This window comes from Portunus trituberculatus, chromosome 6, assembly GCF_017591435.1.
Source record: "Portunus trituberculatus isolate SZX2019 chromosome 6, ASM1759143v1, whole genome shotgun sequence".
Lineage (NCBI taxonomy): Eukaryota > Metazoa > Arthropoda > Malacostraca > Decapoda > Portunidae > Portunus > Portunus trituberculatus.
The window spans coordinates 9,664,647-9,689,796 of NC_059260.1; the positions used below are offsets into that span (position 1 = coordinate 9,664,647).

The following is a 25,150-nucleotide window of genomic DNA, read 5'->3' on the forward strand; positions in this document are numbered from 1 at the left end:
ATTTGGAGAGTAAGAGACTTCCTGGTCTTCTTATGAACACTAGGCCAATTGCAGGGCATTTTGGTGGTAAGTTGAGCTGGGAAAACAAGCTGCTTCTGACACTGTTATGTTTTGACTGGGGAGTGAATGTTGCGCATGTTGTCCACGAGAGGCTTGATATTGATCTTGATCTTTCTTCTATAGGTAGGGGTCCCAAGATTTTTCCTGAGGCAGGCCTTAGTACCAGCAGCTCCTGGTGTATTCAAAAGCCTGTCAGCTTGTGTGATATGGTGGAGCTTTCAAATTTGGAAAAAAATTACCTGGATAAAACTTCGTTAAAGTGAGTTTGGTGTTCGTTAAACGAGGAGATGGTAGTAAAATGAAATCTTCGTCGTAGCGAAATTTCATTGTGTGAACCTTCGTTAAACGGGGGTTGCCTGTACATATTACTCGGAAAATATTTGCATCGTGAAAGGTTCACGTGAAAGGTTCATCGTGCGTTCATAATAGCGGAGTTGAGGCGTCAGTTTCCCGCTACACCTAGCTGAAGGCAGCAGAAACTGCTAGGGTTCAGAATTGTAATAAATAAATACAGGAAGCACTCATGTTAGCAGGGACGAGGAGGCAGCATGAGCAATGTCTACAGTGCATGATGGCAGTATAATGGTAGGTTTTGAGGACGCAATACCTCCGAAAACACGAGAAAGCTCGCCGACGTATCTCATACGTCTCTGACGCCCGGTTCGCTCAGAGTAGCCGACGTATCTCGTACGTCTCTGACGCTGTACGGGTTAACCAAACTTCTTGCCCTATCCACTCCTATGTTGATGATACCACCCTACATCTTTCAATGTCCTTTCAGAGATGACCAACCCTTCAGGAAGTCAACAGATCAAGCAGGGATGCCACAGAATGCCTGACTTCTGAGAAAATCTAGTAGTTTCAATGCCTAACAAACTCAATTCCTCCATTTATCAACTCAACACAACCTTCCAGACAACTATCGCCTCTTCTTCAATGACACTCAATTGTCTCCCTCTTCCACACTGAATATCCTCGGTCTGTCCTTTATTCATAATCTTAACTGCAAACTTTACATCTCATCTCTTGCTAAAACAGCTTCTACGAAGTTAGGCATTCTAAGGCGTCTCTACCAGTTTTTCTCGCCCCTCCAACTGCTAACTCTGTATAAGGGCCCTATCTGCCCCTATATGGAGTACTCCTCACATGTTTGCAGGGGCTCCAGTCACACAGTTTTACTAGATAAGGTGGAATCAAAATCTTTTAGTCTCATCAACTCCTCTCTTCTGACTAAACCATCTTCAGCTTCTTTCTCACCGCCGAAATGTTGCATCTCTTTCTATCTTTTATCGCTATTTTCATGCTAACTGTTCTACTGATCTTGCTAACTGCATGCATCCCCTCCTCCTGCGGTCTCGCTGCATAAGGCTTTCTTCTTCTTCTCATCCCTATTCTGTCCAACTCTCTAATGCAAGAGTTAACCAGTACTCTGGAACCCCCTTCCTACATCTGTATTTCCAACTTCCTACGACTTGTCTTCTTTTAAGAGGAAGGTATTGAGGCATTTGCTTCCTAATTTTGGCTGACGCTTTTTTGCTTTGTAGAGAGCCAGCACTCAAGTGGGCCCTTTTTTTTTATCTTTTTTTTTTTTTGCCCTTGGCTGGCCCTCTTCCCTACATAAAAAAAAAAAATTAAATAAAAATTAAAATTAAATAAAAAAAAAAAACTATCCCCTCTTCTTCAATGACTCTCAACTGTCCCCCTCTTCTATGCTAAATATCCCTGGTCTGTGCTTTACTTATAAACTAAACTGAAAACTTACATCTCATCTCTGGGTAAAGCAGCTTCAATGAAGTTAGGGCTTCTGAGTCATCTTTGTCAGTCTTTCTTTCAACTTCTACAACTTATACTGTCCTATTAGACAGGGTGAAATACACAGCTTCTCACCTTATTAACTCTTCTCCTCTGACTGATTCTTCAGCCTCTTTCTCACTGCCACAGTAATTCATATTTTGCTATCTTCTATTACTATTTTCAAGGTAACTGCTCTTCTGATCTTACTAATTACATGTTTCCTCTTCTCCCATGGCCTTGAGGAACAAAATTCAAAGAAAAAATAACAATGATTTTGTTTTGCCTAAACCTTATTCACAGGTCACCCCTACATTGTTATGAAGGTTATGCTGGAAACACAATGGTAACACTTACCTGTTGTCACTGTACCAGTAATGCTGCTGGCCATGCCTGTCATTCCTGTGGCAGTCTGTGTTCCTCGGCCTGCCAAAAAGTTTCGTGCCACCACTACCTGATGACCTCCTGTTGATATATGGACAATTATCAATACAATGCAGGGAAAATGTCATCTACAGTACAGGATAACTATACTGAGTCAATCGTCAAATTATTATTACTGTATTCAACCCATCTCTAATATGAAACAGTTGTGATATTATTCTGGGTTCACTCTAAAAATCACATCATGCTCCATGAACACAATCAGCAGCACTAAACCACACTCCCAGATCTTTTCCTCTTTAGTCTTCATTATTTGTTCCTCTCCAATCAAATAGTTCCATACCGATCTTCTTTTGCTCTTTCCTGGTTCCATTATGTGATATTTCTTGGCATTAAATTCCAATTTCCACTTCCTACTCCACTCATAGATCTTGTTTATATCTCCCCGTAACATCAGACAGTCCTCCTGGGTTCTGATAACTCTTAGCAGCTTTGCATAATCAGCAAACAAATTAATAGAATTGTTTACCCCAATGTGAATGCCATTTACATGAATCTGAAACATATGGGAGCTAACACTGACCCTTGTGGCACTCCGCTTGTTACTTTACCCCAAGATGAGTATGTATCCCTGATTACAGTTCTCATCTCCCTATCTTTCAAATAATCTCTTGTCCATTCTATCAAAGTTCCTCGTAGTCCTCCTAATTTCTCTAGTTTCCAAAATACTCTTCCATGAGGGACATTTTGAAAAGCCTTTTTAAAATCCAGGTATAATGTGTCCACCCATCCATCTCTGTTTTCCAGTCCTACAATAACTCTCGAGTAGAAGCTTAATAAGTTTGATGCACATGACCGTCCTGTCCTGAACCCATATTGTCTGTGTATTTACCTAGTTGTGATTTACAGGAGGAGAGTAAGCTCATGGTGTCCCATCTCTATATCTTTTATCAAATCTCTCCTTAAAAGTATGCACAGTCCCAGCCATTACAACCTCCTCATCGAGTTCATTCCAATTGTTCACAACTCTATGAGGGAAACTGTATTTCTCAATATCTCTTCTACAACAACCTTTTTTCAAATTTCAGCCATGACCAGGTATACTTTATCCATCCATCCATCTCTGCTTTTCAATCCTTCTATTACTCTCAAGTAGAAGCTTAATAAGTTTGACACACATGACCGTCCTGTCCTGAACCCAAATTGTCTGTTCAATATGACTTGTTCGTCTTCCAGATGTGTAATCCATTTTTCTTTGATAATCATTTCACACAACTTCCCCATAACACTTGTAATTTAATGGCTCAGTTGCCTTTTTCCTTTAAATATCAATATAATGTTGGCTCTCTTCCATTCTAGTGGAACTTTCCCTTCATTTAGTGAAGTAATATTTCCCAAATTGGATCCAACAGTTGCTCTTTACATTCTCTTAGCACCCTGCCTGATACACCATCTGGCCCCATTGCTTTTCTGACATCCATATTACCTAATAATCTTCCAATATCCTCTTTGTGCACAGTAATTTCCTATTATCCTTGGCAATGCAATGTCCTATTTGGTTCTGTAAAATCCTCTACTACAATGAACACAGATTTTGAAGCTCTCATTCATTATTTCACACATTTCCTTCTCTGTTTGGTATGTCTTCCCTCTTTTAATTATTTTTTCCATTGTTTTCTTATTCTTCATTTTGCCATTTATAAATTTGTAGAAAAGCTCGGCTTCATCTTCGCTTCCATGCACCACATCTTTCTCAAAGTTTCTTTCTTCCTCTCTCCTTATTCTAATATATTCATTTTTTGCATCCTTATACTGCTGTCTGTTATTGTCATTTCTCTGTTTTATGGGTTTCTTCCAAGCTTTATCTTTTGCCTTTTTAACTTCTGTGCATCTAGCATTGTACGAAACACATATTTTTTCTTAATTCTATAAAAAGGTATGTATTTCTTTACTCTGTCATTATATTTCTGTAAAAAAATTCAAATTTCCTTTGTATTGTTCTTCCTTACATAATGTTTCTCCACTCAACATCAGCAACAAATTTTCTCAATTTTTCAAAATCTGCTCTTGAATAATTTCATTCCTCTTTTTTGTAGTCATCGAGGTCGCTGTGCTACTGATACAGGATAACCTAGATGGGCCCTGGTGGTCCTTTGTTATCCTATTATTTATGTTATGTTATGTTATGTTATGTTATGTTATGTTATCTCTCTATCTTATCCCATCCTCTTCATGTATTTCCAGCTCCAATGTCACATGATCACTTCTTCCCATGGGACTAAGGTACTGTATGATTGGAGGGGGCTCTGGTTTCTTTGTGAATACTAGATCAAACATCAATGGTTCTTCTTCCCCTCTGTACCTTGTTAACTTCTTGGTCACACTTCCTCGCTCCATTTTCCAGCATTATCCATTACTTTCATCTCTCTTCAGTTTATTTTTTTACAGTTAAAGTCTCCAACTAAATGTATTCTTCCATCTCGTCTTATCATATTACCTAAGCACTTAATCAGCTCTCTTTGCATATCTTTATATTCCTCAGTTTCCCATGTATTTGTCTTAGGTGGCACATATATAACATTGATTTTTCTTTTTTTCAATTCCTCTGTTTTGATTGTTACTCCCATTACTTCCACCATACCATCACCATATTGCACATCCTCCACATATATGTTATCACAAACTATTATCAGCACTCCTCCTCCCCTTTTATCCTTCCTGTCTCTTCTCCAGCTATTACATCCCTCCTCTTTAAAGTTAACTTAGATCTCCGTTCTTGGTTTTGTTTCAATGATGCACATTACATCTGGCTTTTCTCTTTCAAATAATCCCTAACCTCCAACAGAATGGCTAACAACCCATCTATATTAGTGTAGGTCACTCTTAATTTCTTGACTCCTCCATGACCGCCTCCTTCTTCCAAAAATACCACTTCTTGAGTCTCATATCAAGAACCCTCCAGTAAAAATTATTTTCTCAATCTCTGTCCTTTACTCGGTTTTTTCCTTAGTTTAATTTCTTAGCACTTTCTCTTTTTTCCTCTCCTCTAAGTTCATATCTCTTTTTATTCACATATACTTGTGTTCAGTATCATCTGCCAGATTCCCTTTCCTTGTCATAATTTCCTCCACCACAATCTCATTCTTATTTTCATTGGTTTCCTACCCCCTGTACATGTGTGTGTGTATATAAATATATATGTCTATATATATATATATATATATATATATATATATATATATATATATATATATATATATATATATATATATATATATATATATATATATATATATATATATATATATATATATATATATATATATATATATATATATATATATATATATATATATATATATATATATATATATATATATATATATATATATATATATATATATATATATATATATATATATATATATATATATATATATATATACTCCCCTATTCAAAACAATAGCATTGCCACTAGCAGCTCATCTTCTCTCGCTCAACTTACCACCAAAATGCCCTGCAATGTCGCCTAGTGTTGCTAAGAAGGCCAGGAAGTCTCTTACTCTCGAAGTGAAGCTGGATATTATTCACAGACACGAGAGAGGTGAGAAAACTAATAGCATTGCTCGCCACCATCTTGACTCCATCTACTGTTTCAACTATTTTCAAGTCAGCAGACTCTATTAAGAAGGCTGGTGAGACTGTATCTTCCTTGGAAGCTAAATGGACCACCTAAACTCATGACTCTACAATGGATAAAATGGAAAGCCTTGTGGGAATGTGGTACATAAGTTTTGTGTGTGATACAAAGATGTGCCCTTTGTTTACATTTCACAGGTTGCCGGTTAGTGTCTTTTCTGCTCCACTCTCCCTCCCTTCATAAATTTAAGACCATCAACATTATAAAGTTACATGCATACATACATTAGTGTACATTATAATGATTGAAATCAAACTGTCTAAATGTTTAATTTCATAATTTTTACTTTCATTAAACCTCTCACTGTACTATGATGCACTCTCGCTTTGTTTACTCTCATTGGAAGTTCAAGTCAGGGGTTAAACTTGTTATAATTGGTTCGCTTAACGAAGTTTCGTTTAACGAAGGGATTTTTTAGGAACGTAACCCCTTCGCTAAGCGGGAATTGCCTGTGTATATGTGTATGTGTGTGTGTATGTATGTATATATATATATATATATATATATATATATATATATATATATATATATATATATATATATATATATATATATAGTTAAACCCCACTTAACGAAAGGGTTACGTTCCTAAAAAAACCCTTCGTTAAGTGAAATCTCGTTAAGCGAATCGATTGTAACAAGTTTAACCCCTGACTTGAACTTCCATTGAGAATAAACAAAGCGAGAGTGCATCATAGTACAGTAAAAGGTTTAATGAAAGTAAAAATTATGAAGTTAAACATTTGCCAGTTTAATTTAAGTCATTATAATGTACACTAATGTATGTATGTACGTAACTTTATAATGTTGATGGTCTTAACTTTATGAAGGGAGGGAGAGTGAAATGGGAAAGACACTAACCAGCAATCTGTGGAATGTAAACAAAGGGTGCATCATTGTACCGCATACAAACCTTATGTACCACATTTCCACAAGGCTTTCCATTTTATCCAATGCAGAGTCACAAGTTCAGGTGGTTCTTTTAGCTTGCAAGGAAGATACAGTCTCACCAGCCTTCTTAATAGAGTCTGCTGACTTGAAAATAGTTGAAACAGTAGATGGAGTCAAGATGGTGGCGAGCAATGCTATTAGTTTTCTCGCCTCTCTCGTGTCTGTGAATAATATCCAGCTTCACTTGAAAGACTTCTTGGTCTTCTTAGCAACGCTAGGCGACATTGCAGGGCATTTTGGTGGTAAGTTGAGCGAGAGAAGACGAGCTGCTTGTGATGCTGTTATTGTTTTGAACAGGGGGAGTGAGTGGTGTGCATGTTGTCCACGAGAGGCGCTGGTGTGTTCAAAAGCCTGTCGGTTTGCATGATATGGTGGGGCTTTTAAACTTACTTTGTTAAAGTAAGTTTGGTGTTCGTTAAACAAGCAGATGGTAGTAAAATGAAACCTTCGTTGAAGCAAAATTTCATTGTGTGAACCTTCGTTAAGCAGGGCTGCCTATATATATATATATATATATATATATATATATATATATATATATATATATATATATATATATATATATATATATATTTATATATATTTATATATATATATATATATATATATATATATATATATATATATATATATATATATATATATATATATATATATATATATATATATATATATATATATATATATATATATATATATATATATATATATATATATATATATATATATATATATATATATATATATATATATATATATATATATATATATATATATATATATATATATATATATATACACTCAACCCTCGATTTGCCGGACCTCCATTTGCCGGATTTCGGATTTGCCGGACAGAGTCTGTGGAAAAAAAAAAAAAAAAAAAAAAGTCCGGGACAAGTCGATTTCAAACTACCGCGCCAGACAAAGTTCGCAAATCGGGCACTATAGATGGCAGCGCGGGCGGACATACACGTCTAGTACTGGACTGTAAACAAGTCTGCCGCGTCACACGAGTGTTGTGCTTACGTGTCGGCGGCATTGGCATGTGTTACGGCCCCACGTGGTGAGATGATGATGATAATGATGATGATGGTCGTCGGAGGTTTTGCCTTTGCCTCGGCACCTCCTGTTACTTCTATTCTTCCTGATCCTGCCTTTCTTTTATTTTTCTTTCTCTTGTCTTCCACATCTGGTGCAAAGTCTCTTTCTTCTCCCTCAGTTTTGTTTTTCTGAACAAAAAACGTCTGATTTATTTTCCAACTTCCTGGTACAGCTGGTGCAGGTGCCGAAATGCCGTTAAAGACAACACTATGTTCCCACCGGAAATTTTTGCCGTTAAACACGGGATTCCGGTAAATCGCGTGCCGTTAAAGCGGGGTTCAACCTGTATAGGGTAAAGTCCGGCAAGGGGGTAGACCCCCGGACATTTTCCATTGCCGGACATTTGCCATTCCCGGACAAGCCTTCCCCCCTTTTAGTCCGGCAAATCGAGGGTTGAGTGTATATATATACTCGTGTATATATATATATATATATATATATATATATATATATATATATATATATATATATATATATATATATATATATATATATATATATATATATATATATATATATATATATATATATATATATATATATATATATATATATATATATATATATATATATATATATATATATATATATATATATATATATATATATATATATATATATATATATATATATATATATATATATATATATATATATATATATATATATATATATATATATATATATATATATATATATATATATATATATATATATATATATATATATATATATATATATATATATATATATATATATATATATATATATATATATATATATATATATATATATATATATATATATATATATATATATATATATATATATATATATATATATATATATATATATATATATATATATATATATATATATATATATATATATATATATATATATATATATATATATATATATATATATATATATATATATATATATATATATATATATATATATATATATATATATATATATATATATATATATATATATATATATATATATATATATATATATATATATATATATATATATATATATATATATATATATATATATATATATATATATATATATATATATATATATATATATATATATATATATATATATATATATATATATATATATATATATATATATATATATATATATATATATATATATATATATATATATATATATATATATATATATATATATATATATATATATATATATATATATATATATATATATATATATATATATATATATATATATATATATATATATATATATATATATATATATATATATATATATATATATATATATATATATATATATATATATATATATATATATATATATATATATATATATATATATATATATATATATATATATATATATATATATATATATATATATATATATATATATATATATATATATATATATATATATATATATATATATATATATATATATATATATATATATATATATATATATATATATATATATATATATATATATATATATATATATATATATATATATATATATATATATATATATATATTTATATAAATATTTATATAATATATATATATATATATATATATATATATATATATATATATATATATATATATATATATATATATATATATATATATATATATATATATATTTATAATATTTATATATATATATATATATATATATATATATATATATATATATATATATATATATATATATATATATATATATATATATATATATATATATATATATATATATATATATATATATATATATATATATATATATATATATATATATATATATATATATATATATATATATATATATATATATATATATATATATATATATATATATATATATATATATATATATATATATATATATATATATATATATATATATATATATATATATATATATATATATATATATATATATATATATATATATATATATATATATATATATATATATATATATATATATATATATATATATATATATATATATATATATATATATATATATATATATATATATATATATATATATATATATATATATATATATAAATAATTAAATATATATTATACACATATATATATATATATATATATATATATATATATATATATATATATATATATATATATATATATATATATATATATATATATAAATGAATAATTAAATATATATTATACACACTATATAATGCATATATATATATATATATATATATATATATATATATATATATATATATATATATATATATATATATATGAAGTCCACACAAAAAATAAGCAGATGTTGGCTAACCTGAGCCCTGCTGACCTGGTTGAGCTGTGATGAGGCTGGTAAGAGAAGTAGGGGTAGAAGTCACCCCTACTGGTTTACTGACCACAGTAACAGATTTCTTCACACCATCACCCTACAAAGGTAAAATAGGTATGTTAGTACACTAATCTGTCCCCACAAAAATCAAACAAATATTATGCATGTGACAATTATTCATTATCATCATTGCCCCATACACCACCAGATTTCAATGGAATACCATTATGCATAAAGTAATGAATAAGGGTAAAAATATGGAAAACAACTATAATAACCATATTCACAAGTAGATGAAGGATAAGTTGGTGTGGGTCTCAATAACACTGTCACACACACATTTACTCAAGACATTTATTTATTTATTTTTTTTTTTTTTTTTTGTGGGGTGAGGGGGCTAACTCTCTCAATCCTGCACAAGAACTGATAACTTGGGCTTTTTTTTTTCTTTTTCATGTTGCCCTTGTCCAGCTTTCCTTTCTTATATAAAAAAGGAGAGTTTACTAGTCTCTGTTCACACATACAGAGTTTTGAGAGAGAGAGAGAGAGAGAGAGAGAGAGAGAGAGAGAGAGAGAGAGAGAGAGAGAGAGAGAGAGAGTTGTATTGCTTCTTATCTTCCTCAGTTTCATCTCTCTCTCTCTCTCTCTCTCTCTCTCTCTCTCTCTCTCTAAGTATTCTTCCCTTTATTTCAGTTGCAATTCTTACCACAACCACACCAAATGCTGCCTTGTTGTAAATATCTCAATGTGCAGTACAGGTTGGAACAATATAAATTTTCAATTCCTGAATACCCTACCTAGGTTCCTCTTAGCTTATATTCTTCTATACGACCAATTTCAATCACAGATTCCCTGCCCGCAGTTATTTTCAGCAGCCTAATGCGAGGTTGGAAAGGTAATAGTGTCCTGTGAAATGTTTGTCTATTGTTTGTGGCACTGTGAGAAAGTGAGATTCCTACATGTCAAATTTAGCTCCATGGTCTGACTTTATAGAAGGATCTCTCCCTCATATCCACAGACCCATGCAACTCACATGGAGGCAAAAAAAATAGTCTCTCAAATCAGCAACTTATATGAGACTATTGTACACTTGCTGATGTGAGCAGTGACAACAACATCATGGCAAGGATTCAGAAGTGGTCTGCTCCTCATCACAACTTTTTAATGGCCACAGAGATGATTGGCTGGGTTCTCTAGACTGTTTTTCCTTTTAATGATGAAAAAGGCTTGTTAATTTGTCACTAATACTGTAAAATGTTGATAATTTGTCACTATTCTGCACAAAGACTCATTAAAATCCCAATTAAACTCAACTCAAGCATGCAGTGGTGCCTTGCAATAACAGACAATTTGGGGATGAGGGTTGTCCATTACTGTGAATTGTCTGTTACTGAGACCAGTTTGTCTGTGAGACCCTTAAACACCCCTTTTTCCTTTATCGGTAGTTTATTTTCTTTTAATAATGCAAAAAATTGTTTCCATTATTAATCCATTTTATTCTGCACTCAATGATGAAATAAAATAGTTCATTATTATTTAAGAAGTGTACAGTAATACAATTTTTTCTTACTAAAAATAGATTAATTAAAGATATGGCTTCCACTCTGGTGTAATGACTGATTCCCATGTAGTCAAATGGCATCTTTAACAAGCATTTAATGACTGCCTGAAGGACACTGTTGAGGAGACAATGAAGGGAAAGAAGACAAGGGATCATCAGTCAGAGTAGACAACCTCCACACTATTGCCACCTATCCATAGATCACCGGCTTTCCTTCTTTCTCTAACGCTGCTCCACTTCCTTACCCTCTGCCTCTATCTTTCTTTCTCTCCCTCTATTTTTTATATAAATTTGTTTCCAAAATTAATTTCAAAATCCTTCCAACTTTTGTTCCACATTACTGCAGAGGTAAGAATTAAGGTGTGTTCTCTATAAAAAGTTTTCCCTATCCTAAACATCGCTATCTTAGCAGGCAAGTGCTATGCTGCTGAGTGCTGAGCTCGATACCTTACAGGCTCACACTTTATCCAGTCTTGGTATAGCAAGCTCACCATATGGCCACCCTCACAGCCAATCTAAGGCAGTAATCTGCAATTTGAACAAGTACTGTATTTGATGGCTCATAGGACACATGGGCTCATAAGATGCACCCACTTCTGGCAGACATTGAAAAAAAAAAAAATATATAAATGAGCAGATTTAAGCTCTGAGTATGAAGTGAAGGATTCCACCTGATATTTGAAGACTCACATGCATTTAGATCATTATTAGATCCTAATATTTTCCATTTAAAAACTTTGATCTTTGCTAGTAGGCTATACACCAATCCTGCTATGACTTGAGATGTAAACATATACTTGGCATATGACATTGACAGTGACTGTGAGAGAGTTAGAGACTATAGGGCTAATGATCATAATCTTTTTTAATTATGATCTTTTTTTACATGCAGCAAGATGAGAATATTAAGATAGGTGCAATTCTAATTGTATGAAAGTGTGTCTTACCTCAAGGAGTATTGTCATCACACTAAAGAACACAGTGAAGCTTGCCTGTGTCAAGATCAAGATCACCAACACTGACTGTATTTGTTTTGGTTCATACAATGTGGCGCATGGTCACTTGGCAAATTCTTCTTGACTGGTGTCATTCTATGTGAATTACTAGTAAGTACGACCTATTATATATTGGTACCTTGAAAGAAAGAGTTGTTTGTTGTGTAGTACCTATCATCATTTTGTTTACATCTGTGAAGATGTCTGGGATTTGATTTTTGAGTCTCTGTTGCCACTAACCACTGTCTCAATACTGAATTTTGGCCTCATAGGATGCAGGGTCATTTCCTAAGACTTTTTCATAGAAAAAGGTGCACCTTATGAGCCATCAAAAATGGTACTTCTTGAGAGAGAGAGAGAGAGAGAGAGAGAGAGAGAGAGAGAGAGAGAGAGAGAGAGAGAGAGAGAGAGAGAGAGAGAGAGAGAGAGAGCATGATTAGGTGGCTGTATTGTTTATACTGCACTGATGAAAAACTTTTCTCATTATGTCATTTACAAAAAGAAAAGCTAGTCCACTTCATACTAAATTGCCCTCACTCAAAAAAAAGAAATAAATTAAATTGTAGACCTCCAAAGACCAGTAAATGAAGACAAAAATCAAGTGATTGGAGAGTTTTAGTTTGCACTTGTCTGTCATCTGCACTGCAACACTCTCTCTCTCTCTCTCTCTCTCTCTCTCTCTCTCTCTCTCTCTCTCTCTCTCTCTCTCTCTCTCTGTGTTTGTGTGTGTATTTACCTATTTGTGTATTACAGGGCCCGAGCTAAGCTCTCTGCGTCCTGTCTCCTTGTCCATTCCTGTCATATCTCTCTTTCATCTGGTTGACACACACCGTGACAACGACATCACTGCTCAGTTTATTCCACTTATCAATGCTACGATGTGGGAAACTGTATTTTCTCACGTCATTTAGACAGTTGTCCTTTATTAGCTTTTTTCCATGTCCTCGGACATGGAAAAATATGTGTGTATTTACCTAGTTGTATTTTACCTAGTTGTAGTTTTACAGGGCCTGGGCTTTATGCTCGTGTGGCCCCGTCTCCATATCTACACTTGTGTGTGTGTGTGTGTGTGTGTGTGTATTTACCTAATTGTATTTACCTAATTGTAACATACGGGAAAGGAGCTATGCTCGTACTGTCCCGTCTCCATATCTACTAATGCCCAGCTTTTTCTTAAAATCATGAATATTCCTTGCGTTGACCACTTCCACGTCTAAACTATTCCATGCTTCCACCCTTCTATGAGGAAGCTATATTTTTCACATCTCTCCTATAAGTGGCCATTTTTAGTTTTTTTCCATGCCCTCTCGACACTCTTTCATTCCACATACACAGATCTTCCCTATCCATTTTTTCCATGCCAATCATCACTCTGTATATTGCTATCAGGTCTCCCCTTTCTCTTCTGTTTTCCAGGGTCGGAAGTTGCATTCTGTTCAGTCTGTCTTCATAAGTCAAATCTCTTAAGTCAGGCACCATTTTTGTTGCAGCCCTCTGTACTTTCTCTAGTTTCCTTATGTGTTTCTTTAAGTTCGGAGCCCACTCTTATCATTGCAGTAATTATTTTCTTCACCATTTCTTCATCTAAATATACGAATGCCACTCTTATGTTCCTCAATAAGTTCAATACTTCTCCAATTATTTTGTTTATATGTCTCTCTGGCGATAGGTCATTGGTAACTGTCACCCCAAGGTCTTTTTCTTCATGACTGGTTTTTATGTCTTCATTTCTTATCTTGTACATACTCCTGATTCTTCTTTCACTCTTGCCAAACTCTAATTTCTTGCATTTTGTCGTGTTGAACTCCATTTGCCATGTACAGCTCCATTTCCATATTCTGTCCAAGTCTTCCTGGAGTAGTTCACAATCTTTGTCACATCTCACTTTTCTTAACAATTTTGCATCGTCTGCAAATAGGCTCACATAACTGGACCACCATGTCATTTATGTAGACCGCAAACATTACTGGTGCCAACACTGATCCCTGTGGAACTCCACTCTCCACCAAGCCCCATTCTGATGGTCTGTCCTTAATTATTGTTCTCATTTCTCTTCCTACCAAAAAGTCTTCCATCCATTTTAGTAAACTGCCATGCACTCCTCCTACCATTTCAAGTTTCCAGATCAGTCTCCGGTGTGGTACCTTATCAAAGGCCTTTTTAAATCCAGATATATTCCATCAGCCCAACCATCTCTTTCCTGTATTACATCTATCACCCTCGAATAGTAACATATCAGGTTTGTCGTGCATGAACGCCCTTTTCTAAAACCAAATTGACACTCACAAAGTATGTCATTTTCTCCAAGAAGTCTGTCCATCTATTCTTCACCACCCTCTCACACATCTTAGCTACCACACTTGTAAGTGACACTGGTCTATAGTTCAATGGGTCTCTCTTGTTACCTGATTTATAAATTGGGACAATGTTAGCTCTTTTCCAGTCTTGGGGCACTACACCTTCCCTTAATGAGGCATCAATTACTTCACAAACTTTTTCTGCCAGTTGCTCCTGCATTCTCTTAAAATCCATCCTGATACCCCATCAGGTCCCACAGCTTTTCTCACTTCTAAACTCCCCATCATATTCTTGATCTCCTCCACAGTTACTTGAAACTCCTTCATAATCCCTTTCTGTTCCATTACCAGTGGTTTGTCAAAAGCAGTCTCCTTTGTGAATACCTTCCGAAAGCATCCATTCATAGCCTCTGCCATTTCCTGGGATCCTCACTGCATACTCCATTTACTTCTAAACTTTCAATACTTTCTCTATTTTTGATGTTGTTGTTCACATGTCTGTAAAAAGCCTTGGTTGGTCTTTACATTTATCAATTATATCCTTTTCTTGTTTCTTTCTTTCTTCTCTTCTAATCAACACATATTCATTTCTTGCTCTTTTGTAACTTTCCCACTGCTTAATCCGTCTTTTCCTTCTCCACCTCTTCCATGCATCCTCTTTTCTTGTTCTAGCCTTTTCACATCTATCGTTAAACCAGTCCTGCTTTCCAACTTCTCTATGTTGTCTTATTGGTGCAAATTTTTTCTCACCTTCTTTGTATATTTTTATAAATTCCTTCCACTTTTCATTTGCTCCCTTAGCACTCTTGAATTTCATCCAATTTGTCTCTTGAAAGAATTTCCTTAGGTTTCCAAAATCTGTCTTGGCATAATTCCATCTTCCCACTTTATATTCTTCATTTCTTCTAGTGTGTGTGTATTTACCTAATTGTATTTACCTAATTGTAACATACGGGAAAAGAGCTATGCTCGTACTGTCCCGTCTCCATATCTACTAATGTCCAGCTTTTTCTTAAAATCATGAATATTCCTTGCGTTGACCACTTCCACGTCTAAACTATTCCATGCTTCCACCCTTCTATGAGGGAAGCTATATTTTTTCACATCTCTCCTATAAGTGGCCATTTTTAGTTTTTTCCCATGCCCTCTCGACATTCTTTCATTCCACATACACAGATCTTCCCTATCCATTTTTTCCATGCCAATCATCACTGTATATTGCTATCAGGTCTCCCCTTTCTCTTCTGTTTTCCAGGGTTGGAAGTTGCATTCTTTTCAGTCTGTCTTCATAAGTCAAATCTCTTAAGTCAGGCACCATTTTTGTTGCAGCCCTCTGTACTTTCTCTAGTTTCCTTATGTGTTTCTTTAAGTTCGGAGCCCACTGTATTGTTGCATATTCAAGCCTCGGTCTTATCATTGCAGTAATTATTTTCTTCATCATTTCTTCATCTAAATATCTGACGCCACTCTTATGTTCCTCAATAAGTTCAATACTTCTCCAATTATTTTGTTTATATGTCTCTCTGGCGATAGGTCATTGGTAATTGTCACCCCAAGGTCTTTTCTTCATGACTGGTTTTATGTCTTCATTTCCTATCTTGTACATACTCCTGATTCTTCTTTCACTCTTGCCAAACTCTATTTTCTTGCATTTTGTCGTGTTGAACTCCATTTGCCATGTACAGCTCCATTTCCATATTCTGTCCAAGTCTTCCTGGAGTAGTTCGCAATCTTTGTCACATCTCACTTTTCTTAACAATTTTGCATCGTCTGCAAATAGGCTCACATAACTGGACACCCCATCCACCATGTCATTTATGTAGACCGAACATTACTGGTGCCAACACTGATCCCTGTGGAACTCCACTCTCCACCAAGCCCCATTCTGATGGTCTGTCCTTAATTATTGTTCTCATTTCTCTTCCTACCAAAAGTCTTCCATCCATTTTAGTAAACTGCCATGCACTCCTCCTACCATTTCAAGTTTCCAGATCAGTCTCCGGTGTGGTACCTTATCAAAGGCCTTTTTTAAATCCAGATATATTCCATCAGCCCAACCATCTCTTTCCTGTATTACATCTATCACCCTCGAATAGTAACATATCAGGTTTGTCGTGCATGAACGCCCTTTTCTAAAACCAAATTGACACTCACAAAGTATGTCATTTTCTCCAAGAAGTCTGTCCATCTATTCTTCACCACCCTCTCACACATCTTAGCTACCACACTTGTAAGTGACACTGGTCTATAGTTCAATGGGTCTCTCTTGTTACCTGATTTATAGATTGGGACAATGTTAGCTCTTTTCCAGTCTTGGGGCACTACACCTTCCCTTAATGAGGCATCAATTACTTCACAAACTTTTTCTGCCAGTTGCTCCTGCATTCTCTTAAAATCCATCCTGATACCCCATCAGGTCCCACAGCTTTTCTCACTTCTAAACTCCCCATCATATTCTTGATCTCCTCCACAGTTACTTGAAACTCCTTCATAATCCCTTTCTGTTCCATTACCAGTGGTTTGTCAAAAGCAGTCTCCTTTGTGAATACCTTCCAAAGCATCCATTCATAGCCTCTGCCATTTCCTGGGATCTTCACTGCATACTCCATTTACTTCTAAACTTTCAATACTTTCTCTATTTTTGATGTTGTTGTTCACATGTCTGTAAAAAGCCTTGGTTGGTCTTTACATTTATCAATTATATCCTTTTCTTGTTTCTTTCTTTCTTCTCTTCTAATCAACACATATTCATTTCTTGCTCTTTTGTAACTTTCCACTGCTTAATCCGTCTTTTCCTTCTCCACCTCTTCCATGCATCCTCTTTTCTTGTTCTAGCCTTTTCACATCTATCGTTAAACCAGTCCTGCTTTCCAACTTCTCTATGTTGTCTTATTGGTACAAATTTTTCTCACCTTCTTTGTATATTTTTATAAATTCCTTCCACTTTTCATTTGCTCCTTAGCACTCTTGAATTTCATCCAATTTGTCTCTTGAAAGAATTTCTTTAGGTTTCCAAAATCTGTCTTGGCATAATTCCATCTTCCCACTTTATATTCTTCATTTCTTCTAGATTTCTCTTCATCTATCACCTTGAACTCCAAAACTGCATGATCACTCTTTGCTAAAGGGCACTCCACCCTCATCTCCTCAATGACCATTGGCTCTGTACTAAAGACCAAGTCCAGTCTTGACGATGCTCCCTCTCCTCCAAACCTAGTATCTTCTTTGACCCACTGAGTTAACACATTTTCCATTGCCAGTGTCAATAGTGTATTTCCCCATGTTGTCTCTGATCCTTCCATTGACCAGTCCTCCCAACACACCTCTTTACAATTAAAATCTCCCATCATTATAGTTCGTTCACAGCCACCCAACATTTCTTCCAGACATGTTCCTGTATCACTTATCATTTCTTCATATTCCTGTACTGACCATGCATTTGTCTTAGGTGGTACGTACACCACTATGTAGTGCCTCTTTTTCCTTCATTAGTTTCTGCTCTGATCTTTAGCACTTCTGCCTTTCCCATACCTTCTTTCACTTGATCCACCTTTATATCTTTTTAACCAGCAACATCACTCCTCCTCCCATCTTACCTACTCTATTTCTTTTCCAAACATTATATTTCCTTCTCCAACCATCATCAGGTCTTCTCCCTCTCTCAGTTTTGTTTCAGTAAGACCCACAATATCTGGGTTCTTGTCCCTCAAGTAATCGTTGAGTTCTAAAATCCCGATATCACTCCATTTATGTTGGAATACATTACATTCGCTCATCGTGTGTGTGTGTGTGTGTGTGTGTGTGTGTGTGTGTGTGTGTGTGTGTGTGTGTGTGTGTGTGTGTGTGTGTGTGTATTTACCTAGTTGTATTTACCTAGTTGTAGTTTTACAGGGCCTCTTTATGCTCGTGGCCCCATCTCCATATCTACACTTATCCAATTTTTCTTTAAAACTATGCACACTCGTTGCTGACACCACTTCCTCACTCAAACTGTGTGTATTTACCTAGTGGTATTTACCTAGGTGTGTGTGTGTGTGTGTGTGTGTGTGTGTGTGTGTGTGTGTGTGTGTGTGTGTGTGTGTGTGTGTGTGTGTGTGTGTGTGTTGTGTGTTGTGTGTGTGTATGTGTGTGTGTGTGTGTGTGTGTGTGTGTGTGTGTGTGTGTGTGTGTGTGTGTGTGTGTGTGTGTGTGTGTGTGTGTGTGTGTGTGTGTGTGTGTGTGTGTGTGTGTGTGTGTGTGTGTGTGTGTGTGTGTGTGTGTGTGTGTGTGTGTGTGTGTGTGTGTGTGTGTGTGTGTGTGTGTGTGTGTGTGTGTGTGTGTGTGTGTGTGTGTGTGTGTGTGTGTTGTGTGTGTGTGTGTGTGTGTGTGTAATTATCATTATCTTGCAACAACATTCAAACAAAAATGCATATATGCATTGCTTCAACAGGCCACAGGTCCAACCAACCTGGGACCACAAATCACCATGTGGTGATCCCCACAGACAAGCAGTAGCCACTCTCCACTTATTACAAGTTTTGTAAATTGTAGACTAACAAAATAAGTCACAATGGTATCTGGCATAACGTTTTTGCTTTTTATTGTATCATATGTGAATTTGTTCACATGGCCACTCAGGAACTTTGGATTCATGGGAATGGGAAAAAACTGCCATAACAGTATAAAAAAAATGGTTAGTGTCTGACCAGTCCATTACTGAGTGAAATCTGTTACTGTGAGGCCCATTATTGTAAGGCACCACTGTATTAGTAAGCAATATAGGTATTGTAGAAGTGTTTCATATTATGATTCAATGTGTTTTGACTGACACAGACAACTCCATATACCCAATGTCCAGCACCACCAGTACATTACATGGGGACCTTACAGCAAGACCCTCTCTCACATTGGAGACGATGATGACGTTCTGAGGAGTGTGTTGGGTGACGCCTGTTGTAGAAGCAGTCGATGATACCCCAAGAGAGCCCCCTCCAGCTGTAGCAATGGCCACCGCCTGCCAAGAAAAAATCAACATATGTCACCAAGTCAGGAGGATAAGCAGGTTTTCAAGATACAGCGTTTGTAGCAATTATCATATAGACTTTCTTACTGTTTTTCCATCTCATAATACCCAAACTAATAACTTATCTTTGTATTACCATTCCTATCTAAGTATATTAGATGTAGAAATTTAGAATAGTGTGTCAGAAGAAACAAAGTCTGGTTGCATAATTCACCCTTATACACTGCTAGTAAGTGAGGGTCATTTTCCTTTGTAGAGGCCCATGTTAATAAATTAATCTTAGGGTAGGTGTATTTAGCTAGTTACATTTACCTAATTGTTTCCTAGCAGGTGGGCTTTTAGATAGGAGTTACCCAAAAAAGTACCCCTTTTAGCCCGTAAATTCCCATGTAAACCCCACACGGTATAAAAAAGTAAAATTAAAGTAAATAAAAAAAAATAAAAAAAGAGCATAGCAGCTATGCTCGTGCTGTTCCGTCACTGTTATCCCAAAAATTATCCAACTTGATCTTAAAGTTATGTATTATTGTCACTTCAGTCACTTCTTTATCTAATGCATTTCAAGCTTTGGCAGTTCTGTGAGAAAACTGAATTTCTTCACGTCCCTCCTGCATGTACCCTTCTTCAGTTTCTCCCTGTGCCCCATCATGGATCACTCATCACGCATTACCAGTTCTTCTCTGTCATACTTGTCGATTCCTTTTATTAGTCTAAATGTTGAAATCACATCTCTCCTTCTTCTCTGTTCCAGGGATATAAGATCCAACCTTAACAATCTCTCCTCATAAGTGAGGTCTTTCACACTTGCAACCATATTTGTTGCAGCTTACTGGATTCTCTCTAGCATTCTAATATCCTTCCGATTCAATGAGCAAACCACTAATGCATATTCCAACCTTAGATGTATCCTAGTTACAATAATCTTTGTCATCATATCCTCATCAATGTATGAAAATGTCACTCTTATTTTCTTGGGTAAATTACAAGTTTCCTCAACAATTTTACTTATGTGTTTTCCCGGTGATACATCATCCATAACAATTACTCATAAGCTTTTCTCCATGTTTCTATTCTGAATGTTTTTTTTCCCTAATTCATCAACTCTAAATGGTCTATTTTTTGCTTTTCTCAAACTCCAATAATTTTTTTGCATTGAATTTCATTTTACATTTCTTACTCCATGTGTAGATTTTAAGCCCTCTTGGAGTAAGTCACAGTCCTCATTTTCCTTCATCTATTTCTGGATCTTTGCATCATCAGCAGACTTATGTAAGTTTCTACCTCTTCAGCTATATCATTTATGTACATTGTATATATTACTGGGCCCAAAACTGATCCCTGAAGAACCCCACTGTAAACTCTTAAATGTAATGTTTTGTCTCTAATGACAGTTCTCATCTCCCTGTCCTTCAGAAAATCCCCCATCCATACTAGCAATCTTCCTCTTAAGCTGCCTCCTTCCCTGACTTTCCACACAAGTCTTTTCTGAGGAACTTTGTTGAACACTTTCTTCACATCCAAGTAAACAGTCTCTTTCTTGTATTATATAAATAACTCTTGAATAGATACATATTAAGTTAGTTGTACATGAACATCCCTTCCAAAAGCCAAACTGTCACTTAATTACTGGTCTCAAAATACTCCATTGACTTGTCTTTGACTGCTCTTTCACACATCTTGGCCATCACACTTGTCAATGATACAGGTCTATAATTTATTGTATCCTCCCTCTTACCACCTCTGTTAATTGTAACTATATTAGCTCTTTTTCAGTCTTTAAATAAGAGAGAGTACCAGCCAAGGGCAACAAAATTTGTACTCTTCCTTTCTTATCTGTTTACTCGCCTCTGCTAATGTTTCTACAGCATCTACTTGTGACTTAAACTTTATTTTCAATGGCCGTGATTTCCCTGGCTATTATTATTCTCCAAGATTCCTCAAGTTCATTTTCCAGGTTGCTGTCATCATTCTTAACTTCCATTGGTATCTTTGTAATATTGGCTCTCTCTTCTGTTTCATACCTATGTGGCAAGTCATCTATCTTCTTTCATCCTAAAAATCAGCACACATTTTTTTTTATCCAGAATCTGTTACCAGATTTTCACTTTCCTGAACCCTTTAATGGGAACGTGCCTCCACCTGGAGTCACAAGTTAGTGGTTTTGAAAAAGTGCGCCATTTTTCACACACACCTGGCTCCAAGGTCTATAGGTCTGAGTCGAGTGTCTGTTGGTCATCAGATCTAGAGGAGGATAGCCGGGTTCCTCGCTGGTGATGCTCTTTCCTTCCTAATTAAAGGCTGCAATGCCAGGTGGACCCACAAAGCACGTTTAGGAAATATTAAATCATGAAAATATATATATAGGGGAAAATAGGATTTTTTAAAGTAAAATCCATTTTTATCTACATAGTACTTACCCATAATCATTAATTATTGCTTAAACCATGTCTAACGGCTCAAGATATATAAACAAAAATACTTGAGTTGCTCTTTCTTGTTTTCTTTGAGAAGACACCCAGCCTGTTTTCTACTCCCAAACTAATTCCCTCATTTGCCTCTAGCTTAAAAGATCATAGAGGGGAGGGAGGAAGGGAAACTCAATTACAATTAATAATTATTGGTAAGTATGTAGATAAAAATGGATTTTACATTAAAAAATTATATTTATTAATACACATATTACTGGCCATAATTATTAATTATTGCTTAAGAACTGAATCCCAAGTATAGGAGGATGACCTCACCTGTAAAAACAACTTTCACTCCCCAAGACACACAGCCTTACAAACCCAAACCTTACAAAGACGAGGCCATGTCCTGAGGTGGGTGCAGCACTTGTATCCCATGACAGAGGGACAAAACAATAGCAGTGAGAGAAGCAGTCCTTTCAGCTGGAATTGTAAGGCACAGTGGTTTTCAGTGGTGGCCTATTTATGGAACTCAGAGGCCACTCGGTCCAAGTCTCTGTCGGGTCGAGCAAGGAACATTCTCCGGTGGTGCGAGGACAGCTCGGTCTCTCTTCGTGCCAGGTTTGTACAGGTATCCCTTGGTTAACGATAGGGTTACGTTTCCCAAAAACAGATCGCTAACCGAAACGATCGCTAACTGAGGGATTTGAAATTATCAACTACATACATGTATTTCGCGATGCGTAAATAAACGACACTTTCTATGTTGTTAGTTGTTATTTACACCTTTAGAATTGGTAGTACTTACCTTGAGGAGTGGATGTGATATGCGTAGTGTGTTGTTTTGTGCCCCGAGGACACAGGGCCTTGGAGGATTAAATCTCATCATGCCCACACCCGACCCAAACTCGGTCAGCTGCTTCAAACCCTTCAAATTCTTGAGAGAATACGTTTTCCAGTGGGGGTGGGTCATCCAGGCTCTCCTCATCGTCACTCAAGGTTACGGTGGATGTGAAGGATAGATTGGATGTGGGTGGAGTTGTTTTGGAGGTGGATGGAGTTGTTTTGGAAGTGGGTGGAGTTTTTTTCGAGGTAGCAGGACGAACTTTGAAGTACGACGAGATGACTCCTATGGAAGTAGATGGGATTGCTTTTGAGGTGGATGGGGTAGCTTGGGAGGTGGATGGAGTTGCTTGATCGGTAGATGGGGTTGCTTGGGATGTGGATGGGGTTGCTTGGGCGGTGAGTGGTTTGAAGAAAGATGAGATGACTGTCTGTTTTGCCATCCTTTTCTTTGCCTCAAATAGTTCTTTATACACTTTCATGTCATTTTCTATAGCATTAGTCACGCCATTACTTGGTTTGGGTTGGGGTCATTCTCCTGGAGAAGATGTATGGCCTGGTTAATATGATTAAAATCTCCTCGAAAATCTTGACGGAGAGGGTTCTTTCAGGCTCCTTGTCCTCCTCCATTTCCTCCAAAGTATTTTGTTTCTCCAACTCCATGAGGTCGTCGTTGGAGAGAGGCTCAGAATGACTGTCCAGCAGTTCTTGTACGTCATTCTCGTCCACCTCATTGAAGCCTGCCTTATGGGAGATATGAACGATGTCTTTCCTTACTGCTGTAACATCGACAGGGACTTCCTGTTTCGTTCCACGCACTCAGGCCACAAATTACGCCAACATCCATTCATTGCCGACTTGGACACCTCCTTCCATGACTCGTCGATGTTGTCGATCCTTTTAATGTTATAATCCTTCCAAAATTGTTTCATGGTCGGCTTGTCAGGGTGTCAATGCAGGCCAACAGCTGTTTCATGGTGCGCCGCTGGTAATAGGCCTTGAAAGTAGCGATGACTCCTTGGTCCATCGGCTGGATGAGGGCAGTTGTGTTTGGGGCATAAACATGACCTCAATATTATCTGCCCAGTCATTCATGCTCTCTGGGTGGCTGGGGGCGTTGTCACACAGCAAGAGAAATCTGTTAGCAATGTTGTTTTGGGCAGCATATTCTTTTAGGAATTTGGAGAGGTATCCTGTCACGTAACTTTGCATGATAACAGTCGTCATCCACCCTTTTGTTTGCCTTCCATACTACGGGCAAATATTCCTTAATATAGCCAGACAGAGCTCTTGGGTTTTGGGAATGGTAAATAAGGCATGGTTTAAGCTTAAGATCACCAGTGACATTCCCCCACCAATAATGTTAACCTGTCTTTAGATGCCTTGAATCCTGGTGCCGACTTCTCCTCCTTTGCTATAAACGTTCTCGATGACATCTTCTTCCAATACAGGCCTGTCTCGTCAAAGTTTAGAACCTGCTTGGCTGAATAACCTCCTTCCTCGATCGCTCTTTAAGCAAAGGCTTGAAGGCGTTTGCAGCGGTTGATCCGAACTCGCTGCCTCCCACTAACCTTGAGGTTGTGTAGACTCCACGATGTTTGAAACGTTCAAACCACCCTTACTGGCCTTGAAGGACACTGTCTCGCCTATGTTGAATTCTGGTTTCAGGTCCTCC

At 35.8% G+C, this 25,150-nt stretch overlaps 1 protein-coding gene across 1 annotated transcript in view; it reads right to left on the reverse strand.

Annotated features, from left to right (window-relative positions):
• The window catches only part of LOC123518598 (putative transcription factor SPT20 homolog-like 2), a 298,506-nt gene that overhangs the window by 143,061 nt on the left and 130,295 nt on the right, over positions 1-25,150 (reverse strand). The window contains 3 exon segments of the mRNA XM_045279496.1: positions 2,209-2,316; positions 10,355-10,466; positions 20,108-20,215. Coding sequence (XP_045135431.1) covers positions 2,209-2,316; positions 10,355-10,466; positions 20,108-20,215 — 328 coding nt within the window.